We start from the raw sequence: 17,736 nt of genomic DNA on the forward strand, positions 1-17,736 counted from the left end.
ATTTAGGGGCCCTTGCGGCTGATGGGAATGTACTAAGCTAAAGTCGGCAGAGGTAGGAGCCTAACTAACCGAGAGCATGTCACAGCACTGAATTTTGCGTTGATGCGGTGTTGTTTATCCATTCTTAAAATCAGATAATGGATAAGGATATCAAAGCGAGCGACTATTTTTCTGGGAAGGGGGCCGAGTACAACATGCATAAGGACAGCAATGAATGGAATATAACGTGCTATTTATGTTGAATTGCACAATTTTCATCGTTAAAACAATTTAGCAATTAGACTCAGTGGATATTTCACCCCGCTTTTTAACTCTTCTCTGAATTTTCTCTGGATCCCCGCATAAATAAATGGATTGACACAGGAACTCAAAAGCTGAAGCATATATCCGCTTTGGTCCAGCATAAAATTTGCTCCATTGAAATTGGAACCGGAAAAATAACTAAGTTTTGCAATTCGGACATAGAGGAAATTTATAAGAAGTAGCAAATATAACAGGATGAAACTGCCCGAGATGCAGAAGAGTAAAACGATCGACTTTCTCCGCTTCTCCATCTCTGGGTCACTCTGAGTCTCTCCGCTGCTGTGGGACCGGAGTCTCCTGCGAGCTCTACTGGCTGCTAGAATGTGTCTGACTGTCAGAGCATTGAGCAGTAAAATCAGAATGAATGGGAGACAAGGGGTCAAAATGCGATGAATCCAATCATATGCTGCCCATGCCGGTGATGTATAAAATATTAATTTTGTACTGCAAAACCAGGGTATATAGTTAATTATATATAAAGGTTCATATATAAAATACCGAAAGGTATTTTTTATACAGCTCAGTGTGGACACGATTCCTATTACCCGTGCTGCCGTTTTCTCGGTGCAGTATTTTATTTTCAGCTTCTGGCAACAAATGGCCATAAATCGATCAACAGTGAAAGCGACAGTGAACCAGACAGAACTGTCTACGATCGCAAAGTTTAGGGCAGAACGGAGACTGCATAGCGGTGTGATGGATAGGAAACTGAGTGGGAAATAAATACCAACAATCCGGTTTAATATCACAACGGTGATCATGACCAGCAGATCTGTCACTGCCATGGACATCAGGTAGTAAGTGATACATTTGGAGAGACCGCATTTTCCTCGGGACAGGATCACAATCACTGCCAAGTTAGCTGTAATAGAGACAGAGAGAGAATAAGAGAAAGAGGTAGAGTGTAGGTGTGTGAGAGAACGAAAACCGAAAAATTATTGGTCCAGTTTCCAACAAAATCATCCGTTTTACAGAATTCTTTGTGAAATTCGCAGCTTTGACGGGTGACCCTGAGTGGAAAACTATCGCTTAACCTCCGTGCACATGCTTCTGTGTTTACAATATCATCTGGATCACAAATCAGATAGGTCAATAACATCGGAATGTAAAATAATACAAATAATGGAGAACAAGAAGGCATCGGAAACCCATTGAAACCGAAATGGTAACATCAAGCAGACAAGAAAAATAACATCAGTGACATATTCTAGAAGATATTTAACAGAGTAAATAATACAATAACCGACAATAAAAGTGTAAACTAACAGGGAAGTAAGAAAAATTTGCATTTAAAACGGATTATATACTTAAAACCCCCCATCCAACGAATTCCTGTAAAATGATTCATTGCTGGAAGATTCGATTGTGAACTTGTTCAGAAAGATTCTCAAGCAGAGAGAACCAAAATGGACAATTAATGCTTTCTCACTTTCCAAAGGGGATGTTGTTGAAGACGCAGTGATAACTCAGACTGCTTCTCCATTGGTCCCCTGAGAACTTCCGTGTCAATATGAACCTCCAGAACAAGCTTATTATGAGCTCTCATTTGAGGAAATATCCCTCCTGCAATGTGGCAGTTCTCCAGTACTGTGCTGAGCTGCCAGCATAGGTGATCAGCTTAGTCCAATAGTGGGTATTGAAATTAAAACATTGTTTTTGACTCAAATGCGAGTGATGTCACCAGTTACACAAAATATTCAGAAAAGATTGAGGACAGTCCAGGATATTGCCAGGGGCTCATAGAGTCATAGAGTTATACAGCATAGAAGGAGGCCCTTCGGTCCACCGTGTCTGTGCCAGCCATCAAGCGCCTATCTATTCTAATCCCATTTACCAGCACTTGGTCCATAGCCTTGTGTGCAGAAGGAACATTCACGCCCGGTATAGGCCACTGGAGAACAGTCATCAGCAGCTAATGTGGAAAAGAAGAGCCGGTTCAAGCAGCAAGAGTTGGAGACTAAGATCACAAACACCTCATTCTGTGAGTTTATGGGAAGTGCAGATTCATTCATAAAATGGCCACTTGTTAGTGCTTATGTTCCTGGTAACAATTCGATGCCTGATAATGTTCTTTCTATAAATTTATTAGTTAAATACAGCCAGGATTTATTTAATTCTTGAAGAATTTTAATCAGCGAGACAGTTGTGAAAATCAGTCAATTATTGTGCTTTCCATTAACACAACACACCTCCAAGTACACGGTGATAACATTGTGATAAATCATCCACGGTAGCAACGACAATAACATAATGGAACTACATTTGCACCATGATAACATTGTGATAATTCACCCACAGTAATAGTGTCACTAATGCAAAGGAATTACATTTACGCCATGATAACAATGTGATAATTCACCTACAGTAAGCAGCAACAGCATAGAATTACATCTTCACCATGAAATGGCACAGTAAATTGGAGAAATTATACAGCCAGAAGCCCTAGATTGCACATTTAAACGGGAAAAATTACACCAGTTAATGGGAAAATGATACGACTGAAGAGGTGAAATTGAGCTGTGAAAGTGGAAAGTGATATTGGCAAGCAGGAGAGATAGCATTAGAAATGTATAGAGATTAAACCAGTAATGGGGAGAAATTATACTTCTGAAAAGGAGTAATTATATAATTAATGACGAAAAACATCAGTGAATGTAAAAAATGCGCCGTTCAAATGGGAAATTAATACCGTATGAATGGAAAAAATATATATACTGTAAAAGGGGAGTAATTATACTAACTGGAGGGAAGAAATTTTCCCATTAAAGTAGAAGATTATCCCATTTAAAGGGGACAACGAATATCCAGAGCGTGGAGAAGCGCTACTAGTAAATGAGAGCAGTGACACATCTAATCAATGATTACTACAACTAATAATTAACTATAGTACTTTACCTGGAACCCCAATAGCTGCAAGGATGGGATAGTAAATGGCAAACACCGGACCATTAGCTGTTGCATGCATTTCTATCAGAAGATTTGAGCACCCTCTGAACGATGTTCAAAGATTATCATATTTATACCCAACTTCAGGCTCCAGGGAGATAATTATATGCATTGATGTTTTACATTAATTACACTAATGAAAAAAACAGATTTGGCAGCTGCTGCCGGGATCATGTTTTTGTTTTGATGGAATGCATTCGTTTTGAAGGGATCTGACACGACTCTAAAGTGAAATACCCAGAGGCTATAATATGGTCCTAGTCACTGTTAAAATAATGAATGGTTTAATAGACAGTTGCAATGAGATATTCTGCTCCTGAAGGAAACGACAACAAAGTTGTCCCTCCTGAACACTATTCAGCTCCAGTCCGTGTGATCCCGGGTCATATGCACCTGACTCCAAATTCTGCTGAGATGGTGCATTCACTTCAACGCAGCTGAATTTATTCAGGGTGTACTGCTCGAAGTCAGCACAGTACTTTCAGTCTGCATAGGTGCAGTTGTGTACGTTTATGTTTTGTTTGGAAACGTTTAGTTCAGCATGGTTCCATTCGGTATTGACGGTTAAGTGCACTACAGTTATATTCAATGCACACATGTCCAGTTCAGCACATTTACAGTTAATATAGACTGCTCCTGGTCGATGCAGTTATATGCAGTCTAGAGAGGTCAAGTTCAGCAGGATCACAATCTGTGTTCACAAGTTTAGTTCAGCACAGTTACTCTCGGTATTAATGGGTTCAGTCTGGTTACATTCCACGTCCAGTTGTGCATAGCAAATCTCAGTGTTGAAAAGTCCAATTCAACACGATTGTATTCAGCATTGACCGGTCAATTTCAGTAAAGTTGCGTTTGGTAGACACAGACTCAACAAGCACTGTGATAGTTAGTGTGGGCTGGTGATACAAGATACTGGATGGTCTTGCCAAGGTGAATGTGAGTGAGTCCAGAACTAGGGGACATTATTTTAAAATTAGGTGACGCCCTTTTGGGACAGAGATGAGGAGATTTTTTTTCTCTCAGAGGGTTGTGTGACTTTGGAACTCTCTGCCTGAGAAGGTGGTGGAGGTGGGTCATTGAACATTTTTAAGGCAGAGGTAGATAGATTCTTGTTAGGCAAGATAATCAAAGGTTATGGAGAGTAAATGTAAGTGTGGAATTCGGGACACAGACAGATCAGCCATGATTTTATTGAATGGCAGAGCAGACTCGAGGGGCCGAATGGCCTATTTCTGTTCCTAATTCGTATGTTCGTATGGTCCAGACCGACAATGTAATATTCAGGGTCTAAAGTTCAATTTCAGCACAATCACATTCCAAGTGGACAGATCCAGTTTTGTACTGTTACTTTCAGTGAGGGCGGCTTCAATTCCGCTGGGTTCCATTGAATGTGGACAGGCCCAATTCAGCACGATTACTGCCAATATGATATTGCCCAGATCAGCGCACTTAGATTTAATGTGTAGATGGCTAGTTGAACACAGTTACTGTCAACGTGTGCAGGTCCAGTTCTGCACATTTACTTTCAGTGTGGAGGGGTGCAGTTCATTAAGGTTACGTTTATTGTACAAATGCTCAGTTTCGCATGGCTACACTCAGTGTGGACATGTACATTTCGGCTTTTTTGCATTTATTGTGCATGGATTCAGTTAAGTAAGGTTTCATTCGGTGTGGAAAGGCTTTGGGGAGTCAGGAGGTGAGCTACTTGCGGCAGAAATCCCAACCTCTGACCTGCACTTGTAGTGACAGTATTTATAAGGCTGGTGCACCTAAACATCAGCCGTTGAATGTCGACCATTCTTACAAGATCCTTTTATTTATTGATGTGCATCTCTGTCAAGGCAGGGATTTGTTGCCCATCTTAATTGCCTTTGATTAACACAATATCCAACAGTGTAGCTACCACTTGGAATCTATTCTAGAGAAAGGATAAACTGTCACTTAGAAAGGCACAGGTTAATCAAGGATAATCAAGGTGAGGTAAGAGTGACTGCCCTTGACATCAAAGCAGCATTTGACCGAGTATGGCATCAAGGAGCCCTAGCAAAACTGAGGTCAATGGGAATCAGGGGGAAAAATCTCCGCTGGCTGGAGTCATACCTAACGCAAAGAAAGATGGTTATGGTTGTTGGAGGTCAATCATCTGAGCTTCAGGACATCACTGCAGGAGTTCCTCAGGGTAGTGTCCTAGGCCCAACCATCTTCAGCTGCTTCATCAATGACCTTCCTTCAATCATAAGGTCAGAAGTGAGGATGTTCACTGATGATTGCACAATGTTCAGCACCATTCGTGACTCCTCAGATACTGAAGCAGTCCATGCAGAAATGCAGCAAGCCCTGGACAATATCCAGGCTTGGGCTGATAAGTGGCAAGCAACATTCGCGCGACACAAGTGCCAGGCAATGACCATCTCCAACAAGAGAGAATCTAACCATCTCCCCTTGACATTCGACGACATTACCATCGCTGAATCACCCACTATCAACATCCTAGGGGCTACCATCGACCAGAAACTGAACTGGAGTAGCCATGTAAATACCATGGCTGCAAGAGCAGGTCAGAAGCTAGGAATCCTGAGGCGAGTAACTCAACTTCTGACTCCCCAAAGCCTGTCCACCATCTTACAAGGCACAAGTCAGGAGTGTGATGGAATACTCTCCACTTGCCTGGATGGGTGCAGCTCCAATAACACTCAAGAAGCTCGACACCATCCAGGACAAAGCAGCCCGCTTGATTAGCACCCCATCTACAAACATTCACTCCCTCCACCACCGACGCACAGTGGCAGCAGTGTGTACCATCTACAAGATGCACTGCAGCAATGCACCAAGGCTCCTTAGACAGCACCTTCCAAACCCGCGACCTCGACCAACTAGAAGGATAAGGGCAGCAGATGCATGGGAACACCACCACCTGCAAGTTCCCCTCCAAGTCACACAACATCCTGACTTGGAACTATATCACCGTTCCTTCACTGTCGCTGGGTCAAAATCCTGGAACTCCCTTCCGAACAGCACTGTGGGTATACCTACCCAAAATGCACTACAGCGGTTCAAGAAGGCAGCTCACCACGACCTTTTCAAGGGCAATTAGGGATGGGCAATAAATGCTGGCCTGGCCAGCGTCGCCCACATCCCATGAAAGAATAATATTTAAAAATTCAGCATGGATTTTGTAAGGGAAGAACGTGTTTGACCAACTTGATCGAATTTCGGAAGTAAGAAGAAAGATAGATGAGGGTAGAATAGTGGATGTGGTCTACCTGGATTTTAGAAAGGCTTTTGACAAGGTCCCACATGGAAGACTTTAAAAAAAATACAATCCCATGGAAAATGGGAAATTCAGCAAGTTGTAAACAAAATTGGCTCAGTCGTAGGAAACAAAGAGTAATTGTTGACAGATGCATTTGTGACTGGAGGGCTGCTTCCAGTGACATTCCACAGGGCTCAGTACTGGGTCCCCTGCCTTTTGTGGTACATATTAACGATTTAGACATAAATGTAGGGGGCATGATCAAGAAGTTTACAAATGACACAAAAATTGGTCGTGTGGTAGATAGTGAAGGAGGATAGCTGTAGGTGGCAGGAAGATATCGATAGTCTGGTCAGATGGACAGAAAAGTGTCAAATGGAATTAAACCCGGAGAAATGTGAGGGGATGCATCTGGGAAGGTCAAACAAGGCAAATAAATACACGATTAATGGAAACATTCTGAGAAGTGTAGAGGAAGTGAGGGACTTTGGAGTGAATGTCCAAAGATCCCTGAAGGTAGTCGGACAGGTCGATAAATTGGTGAAGAAGGCATACGGATTCCTTTCCTTTATTAGCATAGGAATAGAATATAAGAGCAGGGAGGCTATGCTGGAACTGTATAACTTATTGGTTAAACCATAACTTGAGTGCTGTGTGCAGTTCTGGTCACCTCATTGCAGAAAGGATGTAATTGCATTGAATGGGTAAAGAGGAGTTGTACGATGATGTTGCCAGGGCTGGAAAAATGCAGCTATGAGGAAAGATTGGATAGGCTGGTGTTGTTCTTCTTGGAACCGAGAAGGTTGAGGGGAGGTCTGAATGAAATGTACAAAATTTTGAGGGGCCTGGATAGAGTGAAGGTGAAGGACCTATTCACCTTCGCACAGAGGTCAGTAACTAGGCGGCATAGATTTAAAGTGATTGGTAGAAAAATCGGAGGGGTATTGAGGATTTTGTTTTCACACAGAAGGTGGTGGAGGCAGAAACGCTCCAATCATTCAAAAGAAGTCTGAATATGTACCTTAAGTGCTGTAATCTGCAAGGCTATGGACCAAATGCTGGAAGGTGGGATTAAAAGGATGGTTCATTTTTCGGCCGGCACAGACACGATGGGTCAAGTGGCCTCTTTCTGTGCCTTAACCTTTCAATGGGTCTTTTTCTATGAAACACCTCTCACATGTCTTATCTTCTCCTTGTTATTTCGTATCTCTGCTCATACTGATTTAACTTCCTGTTCTTTTGAGCCAAGATCCTTCCCTACTGGATTTAAGACTACCCTTTTGTCTTAGGTGCATCTCTTTTAGCCTAAATTCCCTATTTTCTCTTTCATTTTCTCCCTGAAGTTCAGTTTTCTTATTGTTATTGCTTTTTTTTTCTTTTTCAGCCTCAGGTTTATTTTCGTTTCTAACTGAATCCTAGCCAATACCATTGCATAACCCGATGACTTCAAACCTTCTTATATAAGGGTACTTATATTACCCTTCTTTTTCTTCTTCTTCTTCTTCTAATTCCAGATGTTGCACTATTATGTCAATTATCTCTGCTTTTTGGCACCTGATTTCAATTCCACCCCCAATTCTTCTGCCAATTCTTTTAATGTGTCCTTGGTTAAAGGCATCAAGTCCCTGAGGGAAACATATTCCTTTCGCAAAAACTCTCCTGCAGGCGATAATGCCATTACTGTGGCTTAGACTGTATCTTATTATACAAGGGGCCTGGTTCCTTTTATTTCTTCATAATTGGCGTTAGATTTAGATCCCAACAATCGAGTTTCCAATTGATATGATCCCAGACACGAGAGCAATTGATATCCTGCCAGATGCAAGACCCCAATTTGTATGTTATCCCAGAAACAAGCAATTAATATGATTCCAAGCACGAGCCCTCCAAATTAGTCTGATTCTGATCCCAGATGTGAGCAACCTAATTAAAACACGTTTCGATCACAAATGAGCCCCCAATTAATATATGATAAGACCTCTCACGCCAAAGCCCCCAACCAAAATACATGATTCAGATCATGGTGGGAGCAACGTACTGTCAATTTAGTCCCGTTGCTCCAAAGGTTGCAACATATTTCTTTAAGTTTTCTAAACCAAAGAAAGCAGCAGCCGAATTGAAGAATCTAGTAACCCCCGAATGAAGCGAATCAAACTAGGTATCTTTAGATTTCAACAAATTAACTATTTATTTTTTAAAAACTAAAAAAAAATCTGAAACACTACTAAGATAAACCAATATCTAAAGATGCTATAACTTCTTATTTAAGAAGCTAACTCCCACATTCGCATACATATACACAAACTAACAGTAGCTTGTGTTTTAATTAACTGCCCGAAAAAATAGTAAAAAACAAAAAAGTCTTTGCAGAGTATGCTTCCGAAGAACAGTCTTCTGATACAACAGATTCAAAGTTCAATTTCAGTCTTCCAAGGTCTGGTCAATCTGAAGATCCTTTCAAAGAGAGGAATACATCAGTTCAGTTCAATAATAGTAGTTTTAAATTCTTCATTTTTTCCGGTGATGAACACAGCAGATCAATAATTTGTTGTGAAAGAATAAAAAAAATATTTCTTAAGGAATTAACTTGGCTTGAAGCAATTTAGACGTTTGAGAGAATAACTACCCAGGGTTTAAATTGACTTAGAGATCCCTTCAATTTCCTGCATCTGCTGGACCAGTCTGTCATCTGAACAAACCAGTTTTTTGCCAGCTACTTTCAAAGTCAAAATGGATAAATTGAAGCTCTGTTCATTCTCTCTGTCTGATTGTTAGCTGGCAACCAGAATGCTCCTTGGCTCACTGACTCCAGAGCTTGCTGCCTGAAAGAAGTACTGATCTTTTACAACTTTAAAGGCGCGCCACAATATTTCCCAAAGAGAATAAAAAAGGACCGTGACAGTTGTAAGTCCTGGTGAATTTCGTTTCTGTTTGGTGAGGTGTCCCACACTGAACAATTAGATACCACTCGAAGTCTCCAGACGAATTTGACGAAACATTCTTTTAATAGATAGGCATTCGAAGTACTTTGATTGCAGGAGGGATCACACAGTTCTTTTAACAATGAGTAGAGCCATGGATTTATTTGGATTCGAAATTACGTAGTTTTTCAAGAGAAACTTTACTGACAATTCCAGCAAACACAAACAAACAGCAGAGAGAACCTCTTGAAGGCAAGTGTTTTATTTTCATGTATTTCATTCTCTTCTTCGGCAATACCGATACTGAAGGTAAATATAAATGCCCCTGCTAAGAGAGATATGCAACTTCTTCCTTCAGAACATGCTTCACTGGACTCACATTTAACTGGTTAAAACCAGTCTTTATCCAGAGTTAAAAGCTGCAGTACACCATATGATCTTCTCTCTCTTCTGCTGTGGCCTAGGAAACAAGTGCAGCTGCTGGTGCAGTTTGCTCAGTCTTAAAGCAACACTGCTTTTAAACAGAGTTTTAAAGGCACAATGCTCTAAATAGGGGAGAAAAAAGCAACAGCTCGCCCTTGGTGAAATGGAACACCATTCTTAAAATGCTTTTCATTACAAGGCAAAAAGAAAAAGAAACTGAAACACTTTAAACATTTTTTTGTTCACATTCATGACCCCATTCACTCTACTGATAATTTATAGAATTTTAATTTATACCATCGCCATTCATGTAACTTAACATAGTTAAATTCGTGACGAAGCATTGGCGATAACATTGCTTTTGCCGGAAATCTGTACAATTTTCAAAGGATAAGGCTGTAAAAATAAACTCCATCTAAATGTCTTAACATATCGGTTTTTACATTTTTCCAGCAATGTTAATCGTTCATGGTCAGTGCATATTAGTGCTTCATTATAGTCTTGGTGGACATATGCTTTGAAATGTTTGAGAACCAGCAAAAGTCCGAATGATTCTTCTTCCACAGTGGAATACCTTTTCAAAGCAATTTAGTTTTCAAGAAAAGCATTCTACTGCCTTCTCTATGCCCGATTCGTCATCTTGCAATAGGACTGCACCAACCCCCAGGTCGCTCACATCGATCGCTATTAAAAGGGTTTAGAAAAATTTGGAGCAGCCAGCACTGGTTCATTAGCTTTTTTAAAATTCTTTTCTTTTATGGGATGCGGGCGTCGCTGGCCAGGCCAACATTTATTTCCCATCCCTAATTGCCCAGGAGATGGTGGCTGTGAGCTGCCTTCTTGAACCGCTGCAACCCATGTGCGGTCGGTACACCCACAGTGCGATTAGGAAGGGAGTTCCAGGATTTTGACACGACAGTGAATGGACGACAATATAGTCCCAAGCCAGTGTGTGGCTTGGGGGGAATCTTGCAGTTGGTGGTGTCCACATGCATCTTCCGCCCTGTCCTTCTAGGTGGTAGAGGTCGAGGGTTTGAAAGGTGCTATCTAAGGAGCCTTGGTGCATTGCTGCAGTGCTTCTTATAGATGGTGCACACTGCTGCTACTGTGCTTCGGTGGTGGAGGGACTAAATGTTTGTAGATGGGGTGCCAATCAAGTGGACTGCTTTGTGCTGAATGGTGTCAAGCATCATGAGTGTTGTTGGAGCTGCACCACCCATACAAGTGAAGAGCATTCCATCACACTCCTGACTTGTGCCTTGCGGATGGTGACCAGGTTTGGTCAATGTTAACCCGCAGGATGTTGGTTGTGGGGGATTCAGCGATCGTAATGCCATTGAATGTCAAGGGGAGATGGTTAATTTCTCTGTTCTTGGAGATGACCATTGCCTGGCACTTGTGTGGCGCAAATGTTACTTGCTACATATCACCTCAAGCCTGGATATTGTCCAAGTCTTGCTGCATTTCTACATGGACTGCTTCAGTATCTGAGGAGTCGGAAATGGTGCTGAACATTGTGCAATCATCAGTGAACATCCCCATTTCTGACCTTATGATCGAATGAAAGTCATTGGTGAAGCAGCTGAAAATGGTTGGACCTAGGACACTACCCTGAGGAACTCCTGCAGTGATGTCCTGGAGCTAAGATGATTAACCTCCAACAACCACAAGCATCTTCCTTTGTGCTAGTTCCGATTCCAACCAGCAGACAGCTTTCTCCCTGATTTCCATTAACCCCAGTTCTGCTAGGGCTCCTTGATGCCATATTCGGTCAAATGCTGCCTTGATGTCAAGGGCAGTCACTCTCACCTCACCTCTGGAGTTCAGCTTTTCTGCCCATGAACAAAGGCTGTATTGAGCTCAGGAGCTGAGAGGCCTTGGAGGAGCGCGAACTGAGCATCACTGAGCAAGTTATTGCTCAGCAAGTGCCTCTTGATAACATTGCCAATGACACCTTCCATCATTGCACTGATGATCGACAATAAACTGATGGGGCGGTAATTGGATGGTTTGGATTTGTTCTGCTTTTTGTGTCCAGGGAATACCTGGGAAATTTGCCACATTGTCGAGTAGATGCCAGTGTTGTGGCTGTACTGGAACAACTTGGCTAGGGGCATGGAAAGTTCTGAATTACTTAGTTAAGATTGCCTTTCGCTTTTCAAAACCTGCCTGGCATTCATCTGATCATACCAGTTTGTTTTCCTTTCTTGCAGCAAATGGGTTAATGGAACAGCCACTGTATTAAAATTCCATACAATTGTTTTGTAAAAGAATGCACATCCCTAAAACGTTCATTAGATCATGTTTAGATTTAGGGATAGGGAACTCTATGAAGGCCTGTACCTTTACAATTTTTTGGCAACACTTGCCCTTTTCCCACTATGTCTTCGAGATACGTTACTCTTGTTTTTCTGAATTCGCTTTTTTCCAGATTTATCACTAAGTCTGCTGCTTGTAGTTTTTTAAAACAGAATTTGGAGCTGTTTTAAGTGTTCTTGCTAAGTGTTACTGTATATTAGGGTATCATCGAGATACACTACACAGTTGGTTACTCTGGCTACCACCTGATTCATTAATCTTTGAGAAGTGGCTGGGGCATCTTTTAGCCTGAATGGCATCACCCGGCACTGATAAAGACCAGCAGGTGTTACAAAAGAAGATATCCCTTTGACTCGAGGAGTCAATGGAACTTGCCAATACCCATTTAACAGGTCGATCTTGGTAAGAAACCTAGCACTACCCACTCTGCCGATGCAATCTTCTAAATGCAGAATTGGGCAGGAGTCTGCCTTTGTTACTGCAGTGACTTTTCTATACAAAACCAGGCTGATCCATCAGGTTTAGGTACTAGATTATTGGTGAACTCCATCTGCTTTGACTAGGTTCGATCAAGTTGTTTTCCAGCAAGTATTGCATTTTTACTTTTACTTGGGCCTGTTTGTCTGGATTTAAGTGGTAAGGATTTTACGTTAAAGGAACGATTCCCCTATATCCAAATAATGTTTATTTAAGGCTCTACATTCAGGTTTAACCATACAAACTCTTTCAAATGTTGTTAAAAGCCTGCTTAGGTGTTCACCTTGTTTTGCATCTAAGTGCAAAAGCATGATGTCCAATTTTCTTCGACATTCTGTGTTCGCTAACCTGATAGTTGGACGTTCAATCTTTGAATTGTCTCGGCCTCCTTTTGTCTCGTCCTCACTCGCCTTTTCCTTCTCACCAGTCGTGATCGCCTGACATAGGAGGCTTTTCCCCCTCCCTGCGATAATATTGCTTTAACAGATTGATGTGACACAAACGGTTCTTCTTCCCGTGATCACGGATGACAATCAAGTAATCTACCGTACCCATTCTTTAAATCTCTTTCTATGGGCGTCTCTACCGCGTTTTAATGGCTCCCCCTGTAATGGTAACAACATCAAAACTTCATTTCCTGGCTGAAAATTGCGGGTGTTTGCATTCACGTCTGCCCATTTTTCTCATATTGACTTCGGATGCTTTAAAGGTATTCCTGAGCCTCACCAGAAGCTTTTGTGAGCCTTTCTAAGAACACAGATACATAGTCTCATATCGAAAATGCATTTCTTTGTTCGAAGAATCGGTCTTTATGAGTTTTTGAGGACCTCTTACCTCATATCTGTAAACCAGTTCGAATTGACTGAAGCCTGTAGACTCATTTGGTGAGTCTCTGGTGGCAAATGAAAAAAATTTTAGTCCTCATCCTAGTCATGCGGACACTTGTGACAGTTTGAGCTAATTATTTCTTTGAGAGTGTAGTGGTACCTCTCTAAAGCTCCCTCTGACTGTGGGTAATATGCTGAAGATTTTAATAGTCTGATACCCAAACTGCCCAGGACGTCTTGAAATATCTTAGACATGAAATTAGAACCTTGATCCGATTGAACTTCAAGTGGTAACCCATATCTCGTAAAGAATTGGGTTAACATTTCTCCTCTTATCTTAGCAGTAATTGTCCTCAAATGAATTGCCTTTGGAAATCGAGTCTCCATATCCATGATAGTCAGTATGTATTGATGTCCCACTTTTATTTTCGACAAGTTTCCTACACAATTTCCCAATACCCTGCTGAATGGTTCCTCAATCACTGGTATGGGAACTAGTGGTGCCGATTTTATGGTAGTTAGCGGTTTTCCCACCATTTGGCATATATGGCATGTCCTACAAAATTGTTTCACGTCCCTTGTAAGGCTTGGCCAGTAATAATTTTGACTTATACATGATTTACTCTTCCGAATTCCCCTATATCCTGCAAAAGAAATGTCATGTGCTCACCTTAATAATGGTTGGTGATATTTAGATGGCACCACCATCTGTTCAATAACTGTCCAGTTTTCATCGCAGGCCTATGAGGCAGTCTCCATTTCCTCCTTAAAACACCGTTTTCTGTATAATAGCTTTCAGGAACTCCTTTCGCCTCAGCTTCTGTCAGAGCCATCTGTGCCATTCTGTATAACGGTGGATCAGCTTGCTGTGCTGCAATGATAGAAGATCTGTTAAGCATCTCATCTGGAATATCTAAACTGCCAAATACGTTTTCAGGTACTTGTCTACATTTTTGCGGTGCCACTTTTACTTCTTACAATGGAACCTGCTTAGCCATTGCTTGGGTCACTGCACACGCAGAAAATATTTCTGTATCTTGTTCCTGTAATTGTTCCTTTTCTTTAACTTCACAAGGCTTTTTATACGGATATAAAGAGCAAGAGGGTAACCAGGGAAAGAGTTGGCCCACTCAAGGACAGAGGAGGGAATCTATTTGTGGAGCCAGAGTAATTGTGCGAGGTACTAAATGAGTACTTTGCATCAGTATTCACCAAAGAGAAGGATTTGGTGGTTGATGAGTCCAGGGAAGGTAGTGTAGATAGTCTGGGTCATGTTGTTATCAAAAAAGAGAAGGTGTTGGGCATCTTGCAAAGCATTAAGTTAGATAAGTCCCCAGGGCCTGATGGGATCTACCCCAGAATACTGAGTGAGGCAAGGGAAGAAATTGCTGGGGCCTTGACGGAAATCTTTGTATCCTCATTGGCTACAGGTGAGGTCCCAGAACACTGGAGAATAGCCAATGCTGTTCCTTGGTTCAAGAAGGGTAGAAAGGATAATCCAGGAAATTATTGGCCGGTGAGCCTTGCGTCAGTGATAGGGAAATTATTGGAGAGGATTCTTCGAGACAGGATTTACTCCCATTTGGAAGCAAATGAACTTATTAGCGCACGGCAGCATTGTTTTGAGAAGGGGAGGTCGTGTCTCACTAACTCGATTGTGTTTTCTGAGGAAGTGACAAAGATGATTGATGAAGTAACGGCAGTGGATGGTGGCTATTTCGACTTCAGTAAAGCCTTTGACAAGGTCCCTCATGTCAGATTGGTACAAAAGGTGAAGTCACACGGGATCAGAAGTGAGCCAGCAAGATGGATACAGAATTGGCTCGATCATAGAAGACAGAGTCTTGCAGTGGAAGGGTGCTTTTCTGAATGGAGGGCTGTTACTAATGGTGTTCCACAGGGATCAGTGCTGGGACCCTTGCTGTTTGTATTTTACATATAAATGATTTGGAGGATCATGTAGTTGGTCTGATTAGTAAGTTTGCGGACAACACAAAGGTTGGTGAAGTTGCAGATAGTGATGAAGATTGTCAGAGCATAGAGCAGGATATAGATCGGTTGGAGACTTGGGCAGAGAAATGGCAGATGGAGTTTAATCTGGACAAATGTGAGGTAATGCATTTTGGAAGGTCTAATACAGGTGGGAAGTATACAGTAAATGGCAGAACCCTTAGGAGTATTGACAGACAGAGAGATCTAGGCGTACAGGTCCACGGGTCACTGAAAGTGGCAACGTAGGTGGATAAGGTAGTCAAGAAGGCATGTGGAATGCTTGCCGTCATCGGTCAGGGCATAGAGTATAAAAATTGGCAAGTCATGCTGAAGCTGTACAGAACCTGAGTTAGGCAACACTTAGAATATTGTGTGCAATTCTGGTCGCCACACTACCTGAAGGACGTGGAGGCTTTGGAGAGGGTATGGAAGAGGTTTACCAGCATGTTGCCTGGTCTGGAGGGCATTAGCTAAGAGGCGAGGTTGAATAAACTCGGATTGTTTTCACTGGAACGACGGAGGTGGAGGGGCGACATGATAGAGGTTTACAAAGTTATGAGTGGCATGGACAGAATGGATAGTCAGAAGCTTTTTCCCAGGGTGGAAGAGCCAGTTACAATGGGACATAGGTTTAAGGAGCGAAGGGCAACGTTTGGAGGGGATGTGCGAGGCAAGTTCTTTACACAGAGGGTGGTGAGTGCCTGGAACATGCTGCCGGGGGAGGTGGTGAAAGCATGTCCGATAACGACGTTTAAGAGGCATCTTGACAAATTCATGAATAGGATGAGAATACAGGGATATGGTCTCCGGAAGTATAGAAGGTTGTAGTTTGGACAGGCATCAAGACCGGCGCAGGCTTGGAGGGCCGAATGGCCTGTTCCTGTGCTGTACTGCTCTTTGTTCTTTGTTTTGTTCTTTGTTCCTTTGTAATTATTGGAGAAACTGATACATTTGATCCGGCCAAATCATTTCGTTGGAGTAGATCAATTTCCTCTACCAGCAAACTGTGGACAGCTCCTAAAGCTTCCATCCCAGATATTAGGTAATTTTCTAAGTGCACATTATATAAAGGACAGGTATATACTCCCCGTCAATTCAATGAACTAAACCTTCAGCTTTCAAGGCCTCTCTGGTGGATATGTTATATCTTTCCCCAGAAAGAGTGATTGAGTTGCTCCTGTATCCCCGAGTATAATGATAGGTTTTCCTACCTCACTTAAAGGATATGGAATTACTTTCCCCTTTGACCAAAATATATTATATCTTTCGCATATATTATTCACAACCTCGACATCCCTTTAGTTTTTTGTATTTGGTTTTACAGCTGCCATTACAGCAACAGCCTGTTCTGCTGTCCTCCCAGTCAGAGCTAGTTTTCTGCATTAGCTTTGGGCACCCCAAGAAGTCCTATGAGTTTTCCTCACATTTTGCAGAATTCTGAACGAAGATGACCCGTTTTGTGGCAAAGATACCGCTTCGGCTTACAAACCTCACTCCTACCCTCAGCACCTCCCTTTCTGGCCTGAAGAGGTGATCCTGGGGCTTTCCCAGCTGTTCCATCTTTTCCCTTCTACTTGCTTTCCTTTCACTTTTCCTCTTGCTATCCTTCTCAGATTTATGGGGATGATGGACAAAAGGTTTTGGCTTTTTCACAAGCTTAAAATCATCCACAATTTCTGCTGCTTGCCCAGCTTTCAAAACTTTCTGTTTACCGACATTAGTTCTAACTACTGAAGGAATGGATTTTTAAACTCTTCCAAGAGAATTAATGTTGGAAGGTTTACATATGTGGTTTCAATCTTTAATGCCCGTATCTAATAGTCAAAATTAATTTGCTTCATCCTCTCAAATTCTACATACGTCTGTCCAGACAATCTGCACATGAAACTTCTGAAGGTAAGCTTCAGGGACTAACTCATATGCAGCAAGAATAGCCCTTTTTGCCATCTTATAATTTGCAGAAGCCTCTTCAGGAAGCATGGAATAAACTTCATCAGCTGTGCTTATCGAACTGTTTTGCATAAGCAGTGTCCAGATTTCCTATGGACATTTCATTTGTTTGGTTATGTTTTCAAAATGTATTACAAATGCCGAGATATCCCTTTCCTCAAACTTCTGAAGAGGTTACATGAATTTAAATAGCTTTTCGCTGGGTCCTAGGCTGAATTCAGATTCTTTCTGGCCTGAACTTTATCTGGATTCAAGACTATTCCTTTGTCTTAGTTCCATCTCTCTTAACCTAAATTCCCTCTCTTCTCCTTCACTTTCTCTCTGA

The 17,736-nt window shown here is 41.8% G+C and overlaps 1 protein-coding gene across 1 annotated transcript; it reads right to left on the reverse strand.

Moving 5' to 3' along the window:
• Positions 1-260: 260 nt before the first annotated feature.
• On the reverse strand, positions 261-17,408 carry LOC137348724 (probable G-protein coupled receptor 139). Its single transcript, XM_068013979.1, has 6 exons — positions 17,322-17,408; positions 16,886-17,165; positions 14,245-14,340; positions 13,477-13,534; positions 3,199-3,293; positions 261-1,165 (listed from the first exon to the last, which is right to left on the reverse strand). The coding sequence occupies exons 1-6, from the start codon at positions 17,406-17,408 to the stop codon at positions 261-263; spliced, it is 1,521 nt and encodes a 506-aa protein (XP_067870080.1).
• Between the last annotated feature and the right edge of the window lie 328 nt (positions 17,409-17,736).

The sequence above is a fragment of the Heterodontus francisci genome, chromosome 34, assembly GCF_036365525.1.
Source record: "Heterodontus francisci isolate sHetFra1 chromosome 34, sHetFra1.hap1, whole genome shotgun sequence".
Lineage (NCBI taxonomy): Eukaryota > Metazoa > Chordata > Chondrichthyes > Heterodontiformes > Heterodontidae > Heterodontus > Heterodontus francisci.

Bases quoted from the DNA above. Each gene is read 5' to 3' on its own strand.
- LOC137348724 (XM_068013979.1), bottom strand. From the start codon at position 17,408: ATGGCAAAAAGGGCTATTCTTGCTGCATATGAGTTAGTCCCTGAAGCT. The intron at 17,166-17,321 runs GTATGTAGAATT...GTCGGTAAACAG, and splicing joins TGCAGATTGTCTGGACAGAC to AAAGTTTTGAAAGCTGGGCA. The intron at 1,166-3,198 runs GTAAAGTACTAT...TCTCTATTACAG, and splicing joins TGCAGCTATTGGGGTTCCAG to CTAACTTGGCAGTGATTGTG.